This window comes from Oncorhynchus keta, chromosome 4 (assembly GCF_023373465.1).
Source record: "Oncorhynchus keta strain PuntledgeMale-10-30-2019 chromosome 4, Oket_V2, whole genome shotgun sequence".
NCBI lineage: Eukaryota > Metazoa > Chordata > Actinopteri > Salmoniformes > Salmonidae > Oncorhynchus > Oncorhynchus keta.
The window spans coordinates 73,400,086-73,425,766 of NC_068424.1; the positions used below are offsets into that span (position 1 = coordinate 73,400,086).

A 25,681-nucleotide genomic window follows, 5' to 3' on the forward strand; every position below is an offset into this window, starting at 1 on the left:
ATATGTCTCTCTCGCCCCCTCTCTCACTCTTTTCTATATGTCTCTCTCGCCTCTCTCTCACTCTTTTCTATATGTCTCTCTCACCCCCTCTCTCACTCTTTTCTATATGTCTCTCTCCCCCCCCCTCTCACTCTTTTCTATATGTCTCTCTCACCCCCTCTCTCACTCTTTTCTATATGTCTCTCTCCCCCTCTCTCACTCTTTTCTATATGTCTCTCTCGCCCCCTCTCTCACTCTTTTCTATATGTCTCTCTCGCCCCTCTCTCACTCTTTTCTATGTCTCTCTCGCCCCCTCTCTCACTCTTTTCTATATGTTTCTCTCGCCCCCAATCTCACTCTTTTCTATATGTCTCTCTCCCCCCTCTCTCACTCTTTTCTATATGTCTCTCTCGCCCCCTCTCTCACTCTTTTCTATATGTCTCTCTCGCCCCTCTCTCACTCTTTTCTATATGTCTCTCTCCTCTCTCACTCTTTTCTATATGTCTCTCTCCCCCTCTCTCACTCTTTTCTATATGTCTCTCTCGCCCCTCTCTCACTCTTTTCTATATGTCTCTCTCGCCCCTCTCTCACTCTTTTCTATATGTCTCTCTCCCCCCTCTCTCACTATTTTCTATATGTCTCTCTCACCTCTCTCACTCTTTTCTATATGTCTCTCTCACCTCTCTCACTCTTTTCTATATGTCTCTCTCGCCCTCTCTCACTCTTTTCTATATTTCTCTCTCCCCCCTCTCTCACTCTTTTCTATATGTCTCTCTCCCTCTCTCTCACTCTTTTCTATATGTCTCTCTCCCCTCTCTCACTCTTTTCTATATGTCTCTCTCCCCCTCTCTCACTCTTTTCTATATGTCTCTCTCCCCCTCTCTCACTCTTTTCTATATGTCTCTCTCCCCCCTCTCTCACTATTTTCTATATGTCCCCCCCTCTCTCACTCTTTTCTATGTCTCTCTCCCCTCTCTCACTCTTTTCTATATGTCTCTCTCCCCCTCTCACTCTTTTCTATATGTCTCTCTCCCCTCTCTCACTCTTTTCTATATGTCTCTCTCCCCCTCTCTCACTCTTTTCTATATGTCTCTCTCCCCTCTCTCACTCTTTTCTATATGTCTCTCTCCCCCTCTCTCACTCTTTTCTATATGTCTCTCTCCACCTCTCTCACTCTTTTCTATATGTCTCTCTCCCCTCTCTCACTCTTTTCTATTTGTCTCTCTCGCCCCCTCTCACTCTTTTCTATATGTCTCTCTCGCGCCTCTCTCACTCTTTTCTATATGTCTCTCTCCCCCCTCTCTCACTATTTTCTATATGTCTCTCTCCCCTCTCTCTCACTCTTTTCTATATGACTCTCTCGCCCCCTCTCTCACTCTTTTCTATATGTCTCTCACCCCCTCTCTCACTCTTTTCTATATGTCTCTCTCACCCCCTCTCTCACTCTTTTCTATATGTCTCTCTCTCCCCCTCTCTCACTCTTTTCTATATGTCTCTCTCGCCCCTCTCTCACTCTTTCCTATATGTCTCTCTCCCCCCTCTCTCACTCTTTTCTATATGTCTCTCTCTCCCCCTCTCTCACTCTTTTCTATATGTCTCTCTCGCCCCTCTCTCACTCTTTCCTATATGTCTCTCTCCCCCCTCTCTCACTCTTTTCTATATGTCTCTCGCCCCTCTCTCACTCTTTTCTATATGTCTCTCTCCCCTCTCTCACTCTTTTCTATATGTCTCTCTCCCCCTCTCTCACTCTTTTCTATATGTCTCTCTCCCCTCTCTCACTCTTTTCTATATGTCTCTCTCACCCCCTCTCACTCTTTTCTATATGTCTCTCTCCCCCCTCTCTCACTATTTTCTATATGTCTCTCTCGCCACTCTCTCACTCTTTTCTATATGTCTCTCTCCCCCTCTCTCACTCTTTTCTATATGTCTCTCTCCTCTCTCACTCTTTTCTATATGTCTCTCTCCCCCTCTCTCACTCTTTTCTATATGTCTCTCTCGCCCCTCTCTCACTCTTTTCTATATGTCTCTCTCGCCCCTCTCTCACTCTTTTCTATATGTCTCTCTCCCCCCTCTCTCACTCTTTTCTATATGTCTCTCTCACCTCTCTCACTCTTTTCTATATGTCTCTCTCACCTCTCTCACTCTTTTCTATATGTCTCTCTCGCCCTCTCTCACTCTTTTCTATATGTCTCTCTCCCCCCTCTCTCACTCTTTTCTATATGTCTCTCTCCCTCTCTCTCACTCTTTTCTATATGTCTCTCTCCCCCTCTCTCACTCTTTTCTATATGTCTCTCTCCCCCTCTCTCACTCTTTTCTATATGTCTCTCTCCCCCTCTCTCACTCTTTTCTATATGTCTCTCGCCCCCCTCTCTCACTACTTTCTATATGTCCCCCCCTCTCTCACTCTTTTCTATATGTCTCTCTCCCCTCTCTCACTCTTTTCTATATGTCTCTCTCCCCCTCTCACTCTTTTCTATATGTCTCTCTCCCCTCTCTCACTCTTTTCTATATGTCTCTCTCCCCCTCTCTCACTCTTTTCTATATGTCTCTCTCCCCTCTCTCACTCTTTTCTATATGTCTCTCTCCCCCTCTCTCACTCTTTTCTATATGTCTCTCTCCACCTCTCTCACTCTTTTCTATATGTCTCTCTCGCCCCCTCTCACTCCTTTCTATATGTCTCTCTCCCCCCTCTCTCACTATTTTCTATATGTCTCTCTCGCCCCTCTCTCACTCTTTTCTATATGTCTCTCTCGCCCCTCTCTCACTCTTTTCTATATGTCTCTCTCCCCCCTCTCTCACTATTTTCTATATGTCTCTCTCGCCCCTCTCTCACTCTTTTCTATATGTCTCTCTCGCCCCCTCTCACTCCTTTCTATATGTCTCTCTCCCCCCTCTCTCACTATTTTCTATATGTCTCTCTCGCCCCTCTCTCACTCTTTTCTATATGTCTCTCTCGCCCCTCTCTCACTCTTTTCTATATGTCTCTCTCCCCCCTCTCTCACTCTTTTCTATATGTCTCTCTCGCCCCTCTCTCACTCTTTTCTATATGTCTCTCTCGCCCCTCTCTCACTCTTTTCTATATGTCTCTCTCCCCCTCTCACTCTTTTCCATGTCTCTCTCCCCCCTCTCTCACTCTTTTCTATATGTCTCTCTCACCCCCTCTCTCACTCTTTTCTACGTCTCTCTCGCCCCCTCTCACTCTTTTCTATATGTCTCTCTCGCCCCCTCTCTCACTCTTTTCTATATGTCTCTCTCCCCCCCTCTCTCACTCTTTTCTATATGTCTCTCTCGCCCCCTCTCTCACTCTTTTCTATATGACTCTCTCACCCCCTCTCTCACTCTTTTCTATATGTCTCTCTCCCCTCTCTCACTCTTTTCTATATGTCTCTCTCCCCTCTCTCACTCTTTTCTAGATGTCTCTCTCACCCCCTCTCTCACTCTTTTCTATATGTCTCTCTCGCCCCTCTCTCACTCTTTTCTATATGTCTCTCTCACCCCCTCTCTTACTCTTTTCTATATGTCTCTCTCGCCCCCTCTCACTCTTTTCTATATGTCTCTCTCGCCCCTCTCACTCTTTTCTATATGTCTCTCTCCCCTCTTTCACTCTTTTCTATATCTCTCTCGCCCCCTCTCTCACTCTTTTCTATATCTCTCTCGCCCCTCTCTCACTCTTTTCCATGTCTCTCTCGCCCCCTCTCACTCTTTTCCATGTCTCTCTCGCCCCCTCTCTCACTCTTTTCTATATGTCTCTCTCCCCCCCTCTCTCACTCTTTTCTATATGTCTCTCTCCCCCTCTCTCACTCTTTTCTATATGTCTCTCTCCCCCTCTCTCACTCTTTTCTATATGTCTCTCTCTCTTATCCCCACTTCTCTCTCTCCCTTTTCTCTCTTTTATCTCTCTACCTTCTCGCTTCCTTTTCCTCTCTTCTCATCCCCACTTCTCTTTCTCCTTTTTCTCTCTTTTATCTCTCTCCCTTCTCGCTTCCTTTTCCTCTCTTCTCATCCCCACTTCCCTCTCTCCCGTTTCTCTCTTTTATCTCTCTCCCTTCTCGCTTCCTTTTCCTCTCTTCTCACCCCCACTTCTCTCTCTCCCTTTTCTCTCTTTTATCTCTCTCCCTTCTCTGTTTTATCTCTCTCCCTTCTGTCTTTTATCTCTCTCCCTTATCGCTTCCTTTTCCTCTCTTCTCACCCCCACTTCTCTCTCTCCCTTCTCTCTTTTCTCTCTCCCTTCTCTCTTTTATCTCTCTCCCTTCTCGCTTCCTTTTCCTCTCTTCTCACCCCCACTTCTCTCTCTCCGTTTTCTCTCTTTTGTCTCTCTCCCTTCTCTCTTTTCTCTCTCCCTTCTCTCTTTTATCTCTCTCCCTTCTCGCTTCCTTTTCCTCTCTTCTCACCCCCACTTCTCTCTCTCCCTTCTCTCTTTTATCTCTCTCCCTTCTCTCTTTTATCTCTCTCCCTTCTCTCTTTTATCTCTCTCCCTTCTCTCTTTTCTCTCTCCCTTCTCTCTTTTATCTCTCTCCCTTCTCTCTTTTATCTCTCTCCCTTCTCTCTTTTATCTCTCTCCCTTCTCGCTTCCTTTTCCTCTCTTCTCACCCCCACTTCTCTCTCTCCCTTTTCTCTCTTTTATCTCTCTCCCTTCTCTCTTTTATCTCTCTCCCTTCTCGCTTCCTTTTCCTCTCTTCTCACCCCCACTTCTCTCTCTCCCTTTTCTCTCTTTTATCTCTCTCCCTTCTCTCTTTTATCTCTCTCCCTTCTCGCTTCCTTTTCCTCTCTTCTCACCCCCACTTCTCTCTCTCCCTTTTCTCTCTTTTATCTCTCTCCCTTCTCTTTTATCTCTCTCCCTTCTCTCTTTTATCTCTCTCCCTTCTCTCTTTTATCTCTCTCCCTTCTCTCTTCCTTTTCCTCTCTTCTCACCCCCTCTCCCCCTGCTCCTTTTTCCCTCTAAGATTCTTAACTCTCAGTGAGAGAACAGAGAGCAGCAGTGAATCCTGTATTCCCCCAGTGGCCGGCTCTTGTTAGAACTGCCATAGTGTCTTATGAAGACCATGTGTCAAAGCAGGACTGTGGTGCTTATGAGGCCCCAGGAAGCTTAAAGACAACGCTGAGCTTATTTCCTATGAGACATGGTTAGGTTTATCCTCTATCCTCTAGCCTCCTCTCTCTCTCTCTCTCTCTCTTTCTCCCTTTCTCTCTCTCTCTCTCTCTCTCTCTCTCTCTCTCTCTCTCTCTCTCTCTCTCTCTCTCTCTCCGCCCAAAGATTTTCCCAGGTTAACACACACATACATACTGTGTCCTCAGATAGTATTTAGACCCCTTGACTTTTTCAATTTTTTTTAGGATGCAGCCTTATTCTAAAATGGATTAAATCGTTTTTTTCCCTCATCAATCTACACACAATACCCCATAATGACAAAGCAAAAACTGGTTTTTAGACATTTTAACTAAAAAAATAAACTAAATAAAACAGAAATATGACATTTACATAATTATTCAGACTCTTACAGCCTTGTTTCCTCCTGAGTATGAAGCTACAAGCTTGGCACACCTTTATTTGGGGAGTTTCTCCCCTTCCCTTCCCGAGATCTGTGTCTCGACACTATTCTGTCTCGGAGATCTAAGGACAATTTTTTCGATCTCATGGCTTGTTTTTTGCTCGTTTGAGACATTATACAGACAGGTGTGTGCCTTTGCAGATCATGTCCAATCAATTTAATTTACCACAGGTGGACTCCAATGAAGTTGTAGAAACGATGATCAATGGAAACAGGAGGCACCTGAAACTCAATTACAAGTCTCATAGCAAAGGGTCTGAGTACTTATGTAAATAAGGTATTTCTGTTTTTATTTCTTTTAAATTTGCAAAAAAAATCTAAAAATCTGTTTTCACAATGAGCAACGAACACAACAGATGGCAGAGAGGAGGACCCCAAATATGAACCCTATCACATGGATTCATGTTTCACCATATGGTTGACATACACACACCCACACCCACACCCACACACACACACACACACACACACACACACACACACACACACACACACACACACACACACACACGCACGCACACCATCAGTGTCTATGAAAAGACTTGCAGGATGAAGAGGAGGTGAGATGAAGAGAGTGAGAGGCAGATGAAGGAGGACGAGAGAGAGGAGGGTGAAGAAAGAGAGGAGAGAGAGACAGGAGAGAGACGGGGAAAAGTAATTCGGTAGTAAAGTGGATTACCCTGCTTTGGAGAATGACATCATGTCTGACAAGCTAAGGCTCTGTAAAGTTGAGGAGATTAAGCCTTTATTTATTTTTAATTCCACTGCTGTTCTTTTCTCCAATCTGATCCAGTAATGTAAAGCCTGTAATTATAAGATCCAGGGGTCAGTATTACGCCTCACAGCAGACCTGCTTATGAATTGGATAATTATGTTGTTCTCTTCATACAATCAGAATGGAGAAACTGTACTGTACCTTGTATTCCTGATTCTGCGTTAAAACTACATTTCATCTCTCTCTCTCTCTCTCTCTCTCTCTCTCTCTCTCTCTCTCTCTCTCTCTCTCTCTCTCTCTCTCTCTCTCTCTCTCTCCGCTCCCTCCCTCCCTCCCACAGCCACCCCCTGTATCAAGGCAATCAGCCCCAGTGAGGGCTGGACTACAGGCGGGGCCACAGTCATTATCATAGGAGAAAACTTCTTTGATGGACTCCAGGTCATATTTGGTACCATGCTAGTCTGGAGTGAGGTCAGTAGCACATTTCTCAGTGTGTGTGTGTGTGTGTGTGTGTGTGTGTGTGTGTGTGTGTGTGTGTGTGTGTGTGTGTGTGTGTGTGTGTGTGTGTGTGTGTGTGTGTGTGTGTGTGTGTGTGTGTGTGTGTGTGTGTGTGTGTGTGTGACTGTGTGTGTATGACTGTGTGTGTGTGACTGTGTGTGTGTGTGACTGTGTGCAACCGACAGAGAATCAAACAAAAAAACAGTGAGTCCGTGGTGCTCAAGACTGTCTTAGCCCTCTGAGCTAAAGCCAAGGCAATCTGGATGTTTTCTGTGCATTTATAAACTACATCCTACGTTACATGTCAACTGAACATTTTCTATGGCTCTTGCAAATCTTGATACGTCTATTTATTTCACTTTGATATAGAACATGTTATGGGGTCTAACAAGTGAAATACATATGTAACAAGAAAAACATTTTTTGTCTCCTGACGCCCTCTGTAGCTGATCACAGCCCACGCCATCCGGGTGCAGACTCCCCCCAGACACATCCCCGGGGTCGTAGAGGTCACGCTGTCATACAAGTCGAAACAGTTCTGCAAGGGCACACCTGGATGCTACATATACACAGGTAAATACACCTTAATTTAATACACCTGGATGCTACATATACACAGGTAAATACACCTTAATTTAATACACCTGGATGCTACATATACACAGGTAAATACACCTTAATTTAATACACCTGGATGCTACATATACACAGGTAAATACACCTTAATTTAATACACCTGGATGCTACATATACACAGGTAAATACACCTTAATTTAATACACCTGGATTCTACATATACACAGGTAAATACACCTTAATTTAATACACCTGTATGCTACATATACACAGGTAAATACACCTTAATTTAATACACCTGGATTCTACATATACACAGGTAAATACACCTTAATTTAATACACCTGGATTCTACATATACACAGGTAAATACACCTTAATTTAATACACCTGGACGCTACATATACACAGGTAAATACACCTTAATTTAATACACCTGGATTCTACATATACACAGGTAAATACACCTTAATTTAATACACCTGGATGCTACATATACACAGGTAAATACACCTTAATTTAATACACCTGGATTCTACATATACACAGGTAAATACACCTTAATTTAATACACCTGGACGCTACATATACACAGGTAAATACACCTTAATTTAATACACCTGGATGCTACATATACACAGGTAAATACACCTTAATTTAATACACCTGGATTCTACATATACACAGGTAAATACACCTTAATTTAATACACCTGGACGCTACATATACACAGGTAAATACACCTTAATTTAATACACCTGGATGCTACATATACACAGGTAAATACACCTTAATTTAATACACCTGGACGCTACATATACACAGGTAAATACACCTTAATTTAACACACCTGGATGCTACATATACAGTCGTGGCCAAAGGTTTTGAGAATGACACAAATATATAAAGTATAATTACAAGCATTTCAAACGTGTCAACGGCTTTTATTGACAATTACATGAAGTTGATGCAAAGAGTCAATATTTGCAGTGTTGACCCTTCTTTTTCAAGATCTCTGCAATCCGGCCTGGCATGCTGTCAATTAACTTCTGGGCCACATCCTGACTGATGGCAGCCCATTCTTGCATAATCAATGCTTGGAGTTTGTCAGAATTTGTGGGTTTTTGTTTGTCCACTCACCTCTTGAGGATTGACCACAAGTTCTCAATGGGATTAAGGTCTGGGGAGTTTCCTGGCAATGGACCCAAAATATCGATGTTTTGTTCCCCGAGCCACTTAGTTATCACTTTTGCCTCATGGCAAGGTGCTCCATCATGCTGGAAAAGGCATTGTTCATCACCAAACTGTTCCTGGATGGTTGGGAGAAGTTGCTCTCGGAGGATGTGTTGGTACCATTCTTTATTCATGGCTGTGTTCTTAGGCAAAATTGTGAGTGAGCCCACTCCCTTGGCTGAGAAGCAACCCCACACATGAATGGTCTCAGGATGCTTTACTGTTGGCATGACACAGGACTGATGGTAGCTTCTCCGGATAAGCTTTTTTACGGATGCCCCAAACAATCGTGAAGGGGATTCATCAGAGAAAATGACTTTACCCCAGTCCTCAGCAGTCCAATCCCTGTACCTTTTGCAGAATATGAGTCTGTCCCTGATGTTTTTCTTGGAGAGAAGTGGCTTCTTTGTTGCCCTTCTTGACACCAGACCATCCTCCAAAAGTCTTCGTCTCACTGTGCATGCAGATGCACTCACACATGCCTGCTGCCATACAGCAGCAAGCTCTGTACTGGTGGTGCCCCGGTCCCGCAACTGAATCAACTTTAGGAGAAAGTCCTGGAGCTTGCTGGACTTTCTTGAAGCCTTCTTCACAACAATTGAACCGCTCTCCTTGAAGTTCTTGATGATCCGATAAATGGTTGATTCAGGTGCAATCTTACTGGCAGCAATATCCTTGCCTGTGAAGCCCTTTTTGTGCAAAGCAATGATGACGACGTGTCTCCTTGCAGGTAACCATAGTGGCAGTGGAAGGACAATGATTCCAAGCACCACCCTCCTTTTGAAGCTTCCAGTCTGTTATTCGAACTCAATCAGCATGACAGAGGGATCTCCAGCCTTGTCCTCATCAACACTCACACCTGTGTTATTGAGAGAATCACTGACATGATGTCAGCTGGTCCTTTTGTGTCAGGGCTGAAATGCAGTGGAAATGTTTTTTTGGGGATTCAGTTAATTTGTATGGCAAAGAGGGACTTTGCAATGAATTGCAATTCATCTGATCACTCTTCATAACATTCTGGAGTATATGCAAATTGCCATCATACAAACTGAGGCAGCAGACTGTGAAAATGTATATTTGTGTCATTTTCAAAACTTTTGGCCACGACTGTACACAGGTAAATACACCTTAATTTAACAAGTCTGGATGCTACATATACACAGGTAAATACACCTTCATTTAACAAGTCTGGATGCTACATATACACAGGTAAATACACCTTCATTTAACAAGTCTGGATGCTACATATACACAGGTAAATACACCTTCATTTAACAAGTCTGGATTCTACATATACACAGGTAAATACACCTTAATTTAACAAGTCTGGATGCTACATATACACAGGTAAATACACCTTAATTTAATACACCTGGATGCTACATATACACAGGTAAATACACCTTAATTTAATACACCTGGATTCTACATATACACAGGTAAATACACCTTAATTTAATACACCTGGATGCTACATATACACAGGTAAATACACCTTAATTTAATACACCTGAATGCTACATATACACAGGTAAATACACCTTAATTTAATACACCTGGACGCTACATATACACAGGTAAATACACCTTAATTTAACAAGTCTGGATGCTACATATACACAGGTAAATACACCTTAATTTAATACACCTGAATGCTACATATACACAGGTAAATACACCTTAATTTAATACACCTGGATGCTACATATACACAGGTAAATACACCTTAATTTAACACACCTGGATTCTACATATACACAGGTAAATACACCTTAATTTAATACACCTGGATGCTACATATACACAGGTAAATACACCTTAATTTAATACACCTGAATGCTACATATACACAGGTAAATACACCTTCATTTAACAAGTCTGGATGCTACATATACACAGGTAAATACACCTTCATTTAACAAGTCTGGATTCTACATATACACAGGTAAATACACCTTAATTTAACAAGTCTGGATGCTACATATACACAGGTAAATACACCTTAATTTAATACACCTGGATGCTACATATACACAGGTAAATACACCTTAATTTAATACACCTGGATTCTACATATACACAGGTAAATACACCTTAATTTAATACACCTGGATGCTACATATACACAGGTAAATACACCTTAATTTAATACACCTGAATGCTACATATACACAGGTAAATACACCTTAATTTAATACACCTGGACGCTACATATACACAGGTAAATACACCTTAATTTAACAAGTCTGGATGCTACATATACACAGGTAAATACACCTTAATTTAATACACCTGAATGCTACATATACACAGGTAAATACACCTTAATTTAATACACCTGGATGCTACATATACACAGGTAAATACACCTTAATTTAACACACCTGGATTCTACATATACACAGGTAAATACACCTTAATTTAATACACCTGGATGCTACATATACACAGGTAAATACACCTTAATTTAATACACCTGAATGCTACATATACACAGGTAAATACACCTTAATTTAATACACCTGGATTCTACATATACACAGGTAAATACACCTTAATTTAATACACCTGGATGCTACATATACACAGGTAAATACACCTTAATTTAACACACCTGGATTCTACATATACACAGGTAAATACACCTTAATTTAATACACCTGGATTCTACATATACACAGGTAAATACACCTTAATTTAATACACCTGGATGCTACATATACACAGGTAAATACACCTTAATTTAATACACCTGGATTCTACATATACACAGGTAAATACACCTTAATTTAATACACCTGAATGCTACATATACACAGGTAAATACACCTTAATTTAATACACCTGGATGCTACATATACACAGGTAAATACACCTTAATTTAATACACCTGGATTCTACATATACACAGGTAAATACACCTTAATTTAATACACCTGGATGCTACATATACACAGGTAAATACACCTTAATTTAATACACCTGGACGCTACATATACACAGGTAAATACACCTTAATTTAATACACCTGGATTCTACATATACACAGGTAAATACACCTTAATTTAATACACCTGGACGCTACATATACACAGGTAAATACACCTTAATTTAATACACCTGAATGCTACATATACACAGGTAAATACACCTTAATTTAATACACCTGGATTCTACATATACACAGGTAAATACACCTTAATTTAATACACCTGGATGCTACATATACACAGGTAAATACACCTTAATTTAACACACCTGGATTCTACATATACACAGGTAAATACACCTTAATTTAATACACCTGGATGCTACATATACACAGGTAAATACACCTTAATTTAATACACCTGAATGCTACATATACACAGGTAAATACACCTTAATTTAATACACCTGGACGCTACATATACACAGGTAAATACACCTTAATTTAACAAGTCTGGATGCTACATATACACAGGTAAATACACCTTAATTTAATACACCTGAATGCTACATATACACAGGTAAATACACCTTAATTTAATACACCTGGATGCTACATATACACAGGTAAATACACCTTAATTTAACACACCTGGATTCTACATATACACAGGTAAATACACCTTAATTTAATACACCTGGATGCTACATATACACAGGTAAATACACCTTAATTTAATACACCTGAATGCTACATATACACAGGTAAATACACCTTCATTTAACAAGTCTGGATGCTACATATACATAGGTAAATACACCTTAATTTAACACACCTGAATGCTACATATACACAGGTAAATACACCTTAATTTAATACACCTGGATTCTACATATACACAGGTAAATACACCTTAATTTAATACACCTGAATGCTACATATACACAGGTAAATACACCTTAATTTAACAAGTCTGGATGCTACATATACACAGGTAAATACACCTTCATTTAACAAGTCTGGATGTTACATATACACAGGTAAATACACCTTCATTTAACAAGTCTGGATGTTACATATACATACACAGGTAAAAACAGAGAGAGAGGGGAGGGGGAGAGAGTGAGGAAAGAGGAGAGGAGAGGAGTGGGGAGAGAGGGGATTGGGGAGAGTGGAGAGGAGTGGGGAGAGAGGGGAGAGGAGAGAGGAGAGGAGAGGAGTGGGGAGAGAGGGGATTGGGGAGAGAGGGCAGAGAGGAGATTGGAGAGGGTGGAGAGGAGTGGGGAGAGAGGGGAGAGGAGAGAGGAGAGAGCAGAGGGGCAGGAGAGGGGAGGAGGGTAGAAAGGACTAAGGGATTACCATGGTCAGCCATCTTGGTCTCCTGGGTTGTGGTTGGCTCCAGTCTGGGTCCAGTTGCCAGTGGTAATCATAGAGAACTGGCATGGTGTGGTTTGGCTGCTGGCAATGGCACGTAGACATACAAACACTGCCACACACACACACATATATGCATATGCAAACATGCAAACATCACACAAACACAGATACACACACACACACACACACACACACACACACACACACACACACACACACACACACACACACACACACACACACACACACACACACACACACACACACACTAGGGACAGCTGGTATCACTAATCAACTTGTGTTGGGGAGAGGAAACGGGCAGACCTAATTAAGTCAACACACACCCAATACTGCTACCACTACTGGAATACACACACACACACACACACACACACACACACACACACACACACACACACACACACACACACACACACACACACACACACACACACACACACACAGGGCAGAATGGCTAGAGAAAAGGAAGCTGTGTGTATTTACTCATCCCTATTCACATGTAAAGCTGTTTTTATGGCATATTCTGGACATCCTGCTTTTCTCTCTTTCCCTCTCTCTCTTTTATACAAGTTAATTTCCATGTATCACCATTCATCAAAAAGGCTTCAAGCCCTTCCTCCAGGCAGAGTTGTAATCCTGTAATCCTGTCTGTTAGGGGCTGTAAAGAGCTGTGAGGTGCTAGCAGGCTTCTGGCTGTAGATTGTGTTTGTGTTCCAAATGGCACCCTATCCCCTATATAGTGCACTACTTTTGACCAGAGCCCTACGGGTCCTGATTAAAGGTAGTCCTCTATATAGGTAATAGGATGCTATTTGGGACCCATTTTGAAGGCGCATGATGACAAACATCTCTTCTCACTCAGAAGTGAATCCTCTCCTCTTCAGAATGCAGCCCCCACTGCTTAGCAACCTCTTAGCAACCGCTTATCACTACTGATATTAAAAGACCCTGCTGCTGGAGCACATAAAAAATTGAATTTTATTGGTCGCATGCACATATTTTGCAGATATTATCGCAGGCGCAGCGAGCTGGTCAGTTAGTTAGGATCACCACTTTATTTTAAGAATGTGAAATGCCAGAATAATAGTAGAGAGAATTATTTATTTCAGATTTTATTTATTTCATCACATTCCCAGTGGGTCAGAAGTTTACATAAACTCAAATAGTATTTGGTACATTGCCTTTAAATTGTTTAACTTGAGTCAAACGTTTCAGGTAGCCTTCCACATGCTTCCCACAATTAAGTTGAGTGAATTTTGTCCCATTCCTCCTGACAGAGTTGCTGTAACTGAGTCAGGTCTGTAGGCCTCCTTGCTCGCACGTGCTTTTTCAGTTCTGCCCACAATTGTTCTATAGGCTTGAGGTCAGGGCTTTGTGATGTCCACTCCAGTACCTTGAATTTGTTGTCCTTAAGCCATTTTGCCACAACCTTATGCTTGGGGTCATTGTCCATTTGGAAGACGCATTTGCGACCAAGCTTTAACTTCCTGACTGATGTCTTGAGATGTGGCTTCAATATATCCACATAATTTCCCCACCTGATGATGCCATCTATTTTGTGAAGTGCACCAGTCCCTCCTGCAACAAAGCACCCCCACAACATGATGCTGCCACCCCCGTGCTTCATGGTTGGGATGGTGTTCTTCTTCTTGCAAGCCTCCCCCTTTTCCTCCAAACATGATGATGGTCTTTATGGCCAAACTGTTCTATTTTTGTTTCATCAGACCAGAAGACATTTCTCCAAAAAGTACGATCTTTGTCCCCATGTGCAGTTGCAAACTGTAGTCTGGCTTTTTTATGGCGGTTTTGGGGCAGTGGCTTCTTCCTTGCTGAGTGGCCTTTCAGGTTATGTCGATATTGGACTCATTTTACTGTGGATATAGATCATTTTGTAGCTGCTTCCTCCAACATCTTCACAAGGTCATTTGCTGTTGTTCTGGGATTGATTTGCACTTTTCGCACCAAAGTACGTTCATCTCTAGGAGACAGAACGTGTCTCCTTCCTGAGCGGTATGCCGTCTGCATGGTCCCATGGTGTTTATACTTGCATACTGTTGTTTGTACAGATGAATGTGGTACCTTCAGGCATTTGGAAATTTCCCCCAAGGATGAACCAGACTTGTGGAGGTCTACAAACTTTTTTCTGAGGTCTTGGCTGATTTCTTTTGATTTTCCCATGGGGTCAAGCAAAGAGGCACTGAGTTTGTAGGTCGACCTTGAACTAAATTCACACGTACACCTCCAATTGACTCAAATTATGTCAATTAGCCTATCAGAAGCTTCTAAAGCTATGACATAATTTTCGGGAATTTTCCAAGCTTTTTAAAGGCACAGTCAACTTAGTGTATGTAAACTTCTGACCCACTGGAATTGTGATACAGTGAATTATAAGTGAAATGAAGTGAAGAAATTTGTGGAGTGGTTGAAAAACAAGTTTTAATGACTCCAACCTAAGTGTATCTAAACTTCCGTATTCAACTGTATATATAGTACCAGTCAAAAGTCTGGACACACCTACTCATTCCAGGCTTTTTCTTTATTTTCATTATTTTCTACATTGTAGAACAATAGTGAAGACATCAAAACTATGAAATAACACATATGGAATCATGTAGTAACCCAAAAAGTATTAAACAAATCAAAATATGTTTTATATTTGCGATTCTTCAAAGTAGCCACCCTTTGCCTTAATGACAGCGTTACACACTCTTGGCATTCTCTCAACCAGATTCACCTGGAATGCTTTTCCAACAGTCTTGAAGGAGTTCCCACATATTTGTTGGCTGCTTCTCCTTCCCTCTACAGTCCAACTCATCCCCAACCATCTCAATTGGGTTGAGGTCGGGTATTTGTGGCAGCCAGGTCATTGGTTAAATTTATTTTGTGTAATTTCTTTCCTTCTTAATGCATTGGAGCCAATCAGTTGTGTTGTGACAAGGTATTTGTTTTTAAGCTTTATTTAATTCACAATGACAGCCTAGGAACAGTGGGTTAACTGCCTTGTTCAGCGGCAGAAGGACATATTTGTACCTTGTCAGTTCGGGGACTCGATCTAGCAACCTTTGGTTCCTGGCCAAATGCTCTAACCACTAGGCTACCTGCCGCCCCAGGTAGGGGTGGTATACAGAAGATAGCCCTATTTGGTAAAATACCAAGTCCATATTATGGCAAGAACAGCTCTAATAAGCAACGAGAAACAACAGTCCATCATTACTTTAAGACATGAAGGTCAGTCAATCCACAACTTTTGACTGGTACTTTATATGTATATATTGGTGTGTATAGACAGAATGGACAGTATGTCAATTGAAATGGTGTGTACAGTAGTAATATAGGATGAACCTTGACAAGAATACAGTATATTCATACGAAGTGGGTAAAACAGTATATAAACATAATTAAAGTGACCTGTGTTCAATGACTATGTATATAGGGCAGCAGTCTCTAAGGTGCAAGGTAGAGTACCGGGTGGTACCCGGCTAGTAACAGTGACTAAGTTCAGTGCAGGGTACTGGGCAGAGGCCAGCTAATGGGGACTATTTAACAGTGGCCTGGAGACAGAAGCTGTTTATCAGTATCTCAGTCCCAGCTTTGATGCGGTTACAGATGGTGCAATTGCCGTACCAGGCTGGCATACAGCCTGACAGGATGCTCTCATTGGTGCATCTGTAGAGGTCTGTGAGGGACTTAGGAGCCAAGCCGAATGTCTTCTGCCTCCTGAGGTTGACGATGCTGTTGTGCCTTCTTCACGACACTGTCTGTGTGAAGGGACCATTTCAGGTTGTCTTTGATGTGCACAAGGAACTTGAAGCTGTTCACCTTCTCCACTGCGGCCTGCCAATGCAGATGGGGATGTACCTTCTCTGCTGTCTTCTGAAGTTCACGATCAGCTCCTTCGTTTTGTTGATGTTGGAGGTGAGATTATTTTCCTGGCACAACTCTGCCAGGGCTCTCACCTCCTCCCTATAGGCTGTCTCATTGTTGTTAATCAAGCCTACAACTGTTGTGTTGTCTGTAAACTTGATGATTGAATTGGAGATGTGCGTTGCCCCGCAGTAATGAGTGAACAGGGAGTCCAGGAGGAAGCTGAGCACTCACCCTTGTGGGGCCACCGTGTTAAGGGTCAGCATGGCGCAAGTATTGTTGCCTACCTTCACTAACCTGGGGTCGGCCCATCAGGATGTTCAGGACCCAGTTGCACAAAGAGGGATTCAGACCCAGGGCCCCGATCTTAGTGATAAGCTTGGAGGGCACTATGATGTTGAATGCTGAGTTGTACTCAATGAACAGCATTCTTACATAGGTATTCCTCTTGTCCACATGAGGTAGTGTGCAGTGCCATGGCGATAACGTCATCCGTGATCTGTTGGGGCAGTATGCAAACTGAAGTGGGTCTAGGATGTCAGGTACGGTGGAGGTGATATGATCATTGACTAGCCTCTCAAAGCACCTCATGATGACAGAAGTGAGTGCTACGGGGCGAAAGTCATTTAGTTCAGCTACCTTCACTTTCCTGGGTACAAGGACAATGGTGGACATGTTGAAGCAAGTGGGGACAACAGACTGGGATAGGGATTGATGGAATATGTCCGTAAACACTCTAGCAAGCTGGTCTGCGCATGAACTGAGGACTTGGCATGGGTTGGCCTCTGGCTCACCAGCCTTGCGAGGGTTAACACGTTTACTCACGTCTGCCACGGAGAACGAGAACTCACAGGCCTTGTGAGTGGCGGTGGCCCGCGTCGGCGTCTCTGTGTTTTCCTCGAAGCAGCGACACGCACATTTACACACACACACATACACACATACAAAAACCAATACCATCTCTCTCTCCTCTCTCCTCTCTCCTCCCTCCTCTCTCTCTCTCTCTCTCTCTCTCTCTCTCTCTCTCTCTCTCTCTCTCTCTCCCTCTCTATCTCTCCCTCCTCTCTCTCTCTCTCTCTCTCTCTCTCTCTCTCTCTCTCTCTCTCTCTCTCTCTCTCTCTCTCTCTCTCTCTCTCTCTCTCTCTCTCTCTCTCTCTGACATTAAGTTTAGTATTTCTGGGCTCAGTACTGATTAGGTATGTGTGAAGCATCAGTCAGCAGTCAGCAGTCCGCAGTCATCAGTCAGCAGGGCTGGGGATGCTGTTTAGGACAGGACAGGGACAGGAGAAGACTAAAGTACAGCAACAGAATATTAACAGGCTGAAAGTGAGTCCCAAATGGCTCCCTATTCCCTATGTAAAGTCCATAGGACCTGGTCAAAAGTAGTGCACTACATGTGCCATTTAACTGCCATTCTCTCAAAGTTCTATCGGACTAGTATTCCACAGGCGGGTGGAGAGAGCAAGACGTTGTTTGTCATTTTTATATCAGGCGGAACTGTGAAATGAAAGGACTTCAATCTGTACCTGTATTACTGGCATTAGTATCAATGTGTAGCATATGGATGGACCTGAGAAGCACACACACACACACACACACACACACACACACACACACACACACACACACACACACACACACACACACACACACACACACACACACAGAGAATCTCTTTGTCTCTGTCTCTCTCTCTGTGTCAATTCAATTTCAATGTAAGGGCTTTATTGGCATGAAACATATGTTTACATTGCCAAAACAAGTTAAGTAGATTATAAACAACAGTAAAAAGGTACTGTAAACATTGCACTCTGAAAAGTTCCAAAATAATAATAACTTTTAACAAGGCACACCTGTTAATTCAAATGCATTCCAGGTGACTACCTCATGAAGCTGGTTGAGAGAATGACAAGAGTGTGCAAAGCTGTCATCAAGGCAAAGGGTGACTACTCTGAAAAATTACAACTATAAAATATATTTTAATTTGTTACCATTTTTTTGTTTACTAAATCATTCCATATGTGTTATTGTATAGTTTTGAAGTCTTCACTATTTTTCTACCATGTCGAAAATAGTAAAAATAAAGGCAAGTCCTTGAATAAGTAAGTGTGTCCAAACTCTTGACTGGTACTGTATATTTGTGTTTTCTCATGATTTGGTTGGGTCTAATTGTGTTGTTGTCCTGGGTCTCTGTGGGGTCTGTTTGTGTTTGTGAACAGAGCCCCAGGACCAGCTTGCTTAGGGGACTCTTCTCCAGGTTTATTTCTCTGTAGATTGATGGCTTTGTTGTGGGAGGTTTGTGAATCGCTTCCTTTTAGGTGGTTGCATTTTTATAATTAGCGTGTATCAGCCATATTCTGCTCTGCATGCATTATTTGGTGTTTGACATTGTACACAGAGGATGTTTTTGCAGAATTCTGCATGCAGAGTCTCAATTTGGAGTTTGTCCCATTTTGTGAATTATAGGTTGGTAAACGGACCCCAGACCTCACAACAGTAAAGAGCAATGGGTTCTATAACTGATTCAAGTATTTTTAGGCAGATCCTAATTGGTATGTCGAATTTTATGTTCCTTTTAATGGCATAGAATTCCCTTGCCCTGTCTCACAAATCGTTCACAGCTTTCTGGAAGTTACCTGTGGCGCTGATGTTTAGGCCGAGGTATGTATAGTTTTTTTGTGCTCTAGGGCAACAGTGTCTAGATGGAATTTGTATTTGTGGTCCTGGTGACTGGACCTTTTTTGGAACACCATTATTTTTGTCTTACTGAGATTAACTGTCAGGGCCCAGGTCTGACATCATTTGTGCAGAAGATCTAGGTACTGCTGTAGGCCCTCCTTGATTGGGGGCAGAAGCAACAGATCATCAGCAAACAATAGACATTTGACTTCGGATTCTATATGGTGAGGCCTGGTGTTGCAGACTGTTGTAGTGTGGGGCTTAACCTGCCTCACCCCACCCCTTTGGAAAGAAATGTGTGTGTTTTTTGCCAATTCAAACTGCACACTTGTTTGTGTACATGGATTTTATAATGTCATTTGTTTTCCCCAAACACCACTTTCTATCAATTTGTAGAGCAAACCTTCATGCCAAATTGAGTCAGAAGCTTTTTGAAATCAACAAAACATGAGAATAATTTGCCTTTGTTTTGGTTTGTTTGTTTGTCGATTAGGGTGTGCAGGGTGAATACGTGGTCTGTTGTACGGCAATTTGGTAAAAAGCCAATTTGACATTTGCTCAGTCCATTGTTTTCACTGAGGAAATGTACGAGTCTACTATTAATGATAATGCAGAGGATTTTCCCAGGTTGCTGTTGATGCATATCCCACAGTAGTTATCGGGGTCAAATTTGTCTCCACTTTTGTGGATTGGGGTGATCAGTCCTTGGTCCCAAATATTGGGGAAGATGCCAGAGCTAAAGATGATGTTAAAGAGTTTAAAAATAGCCAATTGGAATTTGTAGTCTGTATATTCTATCATTTCATTGAGGATACCATTAACACCACAGGCCTTTTTGTGTTGGAGGGTTTGTATTTTGTCTTGTAGTTCATTCAATGTAATTGGAGAATCCAGTGGGTTCTGGCAGCCTTTAATAGTTGATAATAAGATTTGTATTTGATCATGTATATGTTTTTGCTGCATGTTCTTTGTTATAGAGCCAAAAAGCTTGGAGAAGTTGTTTACCCATACATCTCCATTTTGGATAGATAACTCTTCCTGTTGTTATTTCTTTAGTGTTTTCCAATTTTCCCAGAAGCGGTCTGTCCCTCTCTCTCACTCTCTCTGTCTCACACAAACACACACACACAAACACACAATAACAGTAGAGTGCAGTAGCGAGGATGTCTATTACTCTCTCTAATTCAGTCCTTTATTGAGCTACTGTTGATTAAAACTCTGGTAGAGATGGGGAGCATTCTTTCTCACACACACTCAGTTTACTCTCAGATACAGTATCTACAGCCAGTCACAGTTCCTTTAGAAACTCCATATTAAGGGGATATTCAAATTAGATGTAGGGTTTAAGCCCTCTCTCCTCCTTCCTGCTAAATGGAATGGTAGGAAGGAATTGGAATGTACAGATGGTGGAACGCCTCATTCTAATCTACCCTCAAGATCAGTATTTGATTTATGTTGATTATAGGATTTTTCATTTTGCGCTTTTATGATGGGACTAGTAATTTTACTGTAATCTTAAATCCTAGATTAGTTGAACTTTTGGTATTGTCATAGTGAAATGTCATATTTACGTACATTAATTGGTAAAATTCTAAAATTCAATAGTCAGGCTTTCCTGTATAAAAAAACAAGTGATATTTTATAGGTCTGAGAGAGAGAGGGGGGAGAGAGAGAGATGAGATTATCAGAGGTGGAACAAATGCTCTTACAGGAGGTTAAGTGTTCTTGTTCGTGATTCATACTACAGGGAGATAGATTACTGGCTGTCTGACCTCATCCATCCTCCTCCTCATACCCTCCTCCCCTCCTCCTCCCATCCTTCCCTCCTCCTCCTCTTCCCCTTCTCCTCCCATCATCTTCCTCCTATCCTTCCCCCCTTCCTCCTCCATCTCTCCTCCTCCCATTCCTCCTCCCCTCTTCTTCCCCTTCCTCTTCCTCCTACCAACCCCCTTCCCCCCTCCAGCTCTCCTCCGTCCCTCCCTAACTCAAAGACATCTCCTACCCTCTAGTCCTGTGGATGGTGGTGTGACTTTATGAAACTCCCATGAGTATTGATCCTGATGATGGAGCTGATCGAGGTGATTGGGAGGTCAATTCCGACAGTTGCTGATTCTAAAGTTTATGATGTATTAATATAGGTATGTTTTACTGGTTATGATTTAGTAGTTTTGTGATGTGATTTATTTATAATTCACTTTATCTCTATCTTGCCCTCTCTCTCTCTCTTGCTCTTTTTCACATGCATACACACACACACGCACACACACTCGCACACAGACACACACACTCGCACACACACACACATGCACACACACACACACATGCACACGCGCACACACACACACACACACACACACAGAGAGAGAGAGACTACGTAGTTGTTCATTTCTAAAAGGCTCTTGACTTTACTAACATTTAATATCTTCTGAAAAACCATAGCCCCTCAGCCGGTTAGTGTAATAAGCATGCAGGAATATAGGTTTTTACGGTGACCGTATTACCGCCACACCGGCGGTCACAGTAATTAGGCTTCTCCAAGCTCTGATGCTGCTGATGGTCTAGGTAGCCTACCGAACCTGCTAACTGCCTGACACTCAGGACTCTATTGTCCCTCTAATCACTCTGACATCAATGCAAATGTATTCTACAACGGATTCAAACACTTGATCTAATCACGAGAGCCCATGAGCTCCTGCTGCGTAACATTTATATAGAGTGATGGCCTCTATTAACTTTCCTAATATTAAGCACATTGCTTCTCTTTATAACAGGAGTACCTGGCTGGCATGAAAATGAACCACGTGAAAAGCATCCTCCTTTCGCTTGTGAATAGATGACATGTATTTTTCCGCTGCCCCTTTAGTATATGTGTCACGTGTGGCCCTCTCCGGTCTCTTGGTCACCACTCTGCTCGTTATGGCGCACACCTGTCACCATCGTTACTCGCACCTGCGCTTCATCAGACTTCATGATTACCTTCTCTTTATATCTCTCTCCCTTTGGTTCCTTCTCTTTATATCTCTCTCCCTTTGGTTCCTTTCCTTTATATCTCTCTCCCTTTGGTTCCTTTCCTTTATATCTCTCTCCCTTTGGTTCCTTTCCTTTATATCTCTCTCCCTTTGGTTCCTTTCCTTTATATCTCTCTCCCTTTGGTTCCTTCTCTTTATATCTCTCTCCCTTTGGTTGCTTTCCTTTATATCTCTCTCCCTTTGGTTCCTTTCCTTTATATCTCTCTCCCTTTGGTTCCTTCTCTTTATATCTCTCTCCCTTTGGTTCCTTTCCTTTATATCTCTCTCCCATTGGTTCCTTTCCTTTATATCTCTCTCCCTTTGGTTCCTTTCCTTTATATCTCTCTCCCTTTGGTTCCTTTCCTTTATATCTCTCTCCCTTTGGTTCCTTTCCTTTATATCTCTCTCCCTTTGGTTCCTTTCCTTTATATCTCTCTCCCTTTGGTTCCTTCTCTTTATATCTCTCTCCCTTTGGTTCCTTTCCTTAATATATCTCTCTCCCTTTGGTTCCTTTCCTTTATATCTCTCTCCCTTTGGTTCCTTTCCTTTATATCTCTCTCCCTTTGGTTCCTTCTCTTTATATCTCTCTCCCTTTGGTTCCTTCTCTTTATATCTCTCTCCCTTTGGTTCCTTTCCTTTATATCTCTCTCCCTTTGGTTCCTTCTCTTTATATCTCTCTCCCTTTGGTTCCTTTCCTTTATATTTCTCTCCCTTTGGTTCCTTTCCTTTATATCTCTCTCCCTTTTGTTCCTTCTCTTTATATCTCTCTCCCGTTGGTTCCTTCTCTTTATATCTCTCTCCCTTTGGTTCCTTCTCTTTATATCTCTCTCCCTTTGGTTCCTTTCCTTTATATCTCTCTCCCTTTGGTTCCTTTCCTTTATATCTCTCTCCCTTTGGTTCCTTTCCTTTATATCTCTCTCCCTTTGGTTCCTTTCCTTTATATCTCTCTCCCTTTGGTTCCTTTCCTTTATATCTCTCTCCCTTTGGTTCCTTTCCTTTATATCTCTCTCCCTTTGGTTCCTTCTCTTTATATCTCTCTCCCTTTGGTTCCTTTCCTTTATATCTCTCTCCCTTTGGTTCCTTTCCTTTATATCTCTCTCCCTTTGGTTCCTTCTCTTTATATCTCTCTCCCTTTGGTTCCTTTCCTTTATATCTCTCTCCCTTTGGTTCCTTTCCTTTATATCTCTCTCCCTTTGGTTCCTTTCCTTTATATCTCTCTCCCTTTGGTTCCTTCTCTTTATATCTCTCTCCCTTTGGTTCCTTTCCTTTATATCTCTCTCCCTTTGGTTCCTTTCCTTTATATCTCTCTCCCTTTGGTTCCTTTCCTTTATATCTCTCTCCCTTTGGTTCCTTCTCTTTATATCTCTCTCCCTTTGGTTCCTTCCCTTTATATCTCTCTCCCTTTGGTTCCTTTCCTTTATATCTCTCTCCCTTTGGTTCCTTTCCTTTATATCTCTCTCCCTTTGGTTCCTTTCCTTTATATCTCTCTCCCTTTGGTTCCTTCTCTTTATATCTCTCTCCCTTTGGTTCCTTCTCTTTATATCTCTCTCCCGTTGGTTCCTTCTCTTTATATCTCTCTCCCTTTGGTTCCTTCTCTTTATATCTCTCTCCCTTTGGTTCCTTCTCTTTATATCTCTCTCCCGTTGGTTCCTTCTCTTTATATCTCTCTCCCTTTGGTTCCTTTCCTTTATATCTCTCCCTTTGGTTCCTTTCCTTTATATCTCTCTCCCTTTGGTTCCTTTCCTTTATATCTCTCTCCCTTTGGTTCCTTTCCTTTATATCTCTCTCCCTTTGGTTCCTTCTCTTTATATCTCTCTCCCTTTGGTTCCTTCTCTTTATATCTCTCTCCCGTTGGTTCCTTCTCTTTATATCTCTCTCCCTTTGGTTCCTTCTCTTTATATCTCTCTCCCTTTGGTTCCTTCTCTTTATATCTCTCTCCCTTTGGTTCCTTCTCTTTATATCTCTCTCCCTTTGGTTCCTTCTCTTTATATCTCTCTCCCTTTGGTTCCTTCTCTTTATATCTCTCTCCCTTTGGTTCATTTCCTTTATATCTCTCTCCCTTTGGTTCCTTTCCCTTATATCTCTCTCCCTTTGGTTCCTTTCCTTTATATCTCTCTCCCTTTGGTTCCTTTCCTTTATATCTCTCTCCCTTTGGTTGCTTTCCTTTATATCTCTCTCCCTTTGGTTCCTTTCCTTTATATCTCTCTCCCTTTGGTTCCTTCTCTTTATATCTCTCTCCCTTTGGTTCCTTCTCTTTATATCTCTCTCCATTTGGTTCCTTTCCTTTATATCTATCTCCCTTTGGTTCCTTTCCTTTATATCTCTCTCCCTTTGGTTCCTTTCCTTTATATCTCTCTCCCTTTGGTTCCTTCTCTTTATATCTCTCTCCCTTTGGTTCCTTTCCTTTATATCTCTCTCCCTTTGGTTCCTTTCCTTTATATCTCTCTCCCTTTGGTTCCTTCTCTTTATATCTCTCTCCCTTTGGTTCCTTTCCCTTATATCTCTCTCCCTTTGGTTCCTTCTCTTTATATCTCTCTCCCTTTGGTTCCTTCTCTTTATATCTCTCTCCCTTTGGTTCCTTTCCTTTATATCTCTCTCTCCCTTTGGTTCCTTTCCTTTATATCTCTCTCCCTTTGGTTCCTTTCCTTTATATCTCTCTCCCTTTGGTTCCTTTCCTTTATATCTCTCTCCCTTTGGTTCCTTTCCTTTATATCTCTCTCCCTTTGGTTCCTTCTCTTTATATCTCTCTCCCTTTGGTTCCTTTCCTTTATATCTCTCTCTCCCTTTGTTTCCTTTCCTTTATATCTCTCTCCCTTTGGTTCCTTTCCTTTATATCTCTCTCCCTTTGGTTCCTTTCCTTTATATCTCTCTCCCTTTGGTTCCTTTCCTTTATATCTCTCTCCCTTTGGTTCCTTTCCTTTATATCTCTCTCCCTTTGGTTCCTTCTCTTTATATCTCTCTCCCTTTGGTTCCTTTCCCTTATATCTCTCTCCCTTTGGTTCCTTCTCTTTATATCTCTCTCCCTTTGGTTCCTTCTCTTTATATCTCTCTCCCTTTGGTTCCTTCTCTTTATATCTCTCTCCCTTTGGTTCCTTTCCTTTATATCTCTCTCCCTTTGGTTCCTTTCCTTTATATCTCTCTCCCTTTGGTTCCTTTCCTTTATATCTCTCTCCCTTTGGTTCCTTTCCTTTATATCTCTCTCCCTTTGGTTCCTTCTCTTTATATCTCTCTCCCGTTGGTTCCTTCTCTTTAT

The 25,681-nt window shown here is 42.0% G+C and overlaps 1 protein-coding gene across 2 annotated transcripts in view; it reads left to right on the forward strand.

Annotated features, from left to right (window-relative positions):
• The window catches only part of LOC118376822 (transcription factor COE1-A-like), a 140,821-nt gene that overhangs the window by 62,960 nt on the left and 52,180 nt on the right, over positions 1-25,681 (forward strand). For both annotated transcript variants that reach the window (XM_052515150.1, XM_052515155.1), the window contains exons 9-10: positions 6,584-6,714; positions 7,188-7,314. In XM_052515150.1, coding sequence (XP_052371110.1) covers positions 6,584-6,714; positions 7,188-7,314 — 258 coding nt within the window. The remainder of the gene's footprint in view (positions 1-6,583; positions 6,715-7,187; positions 7,315-25,681) is intronic.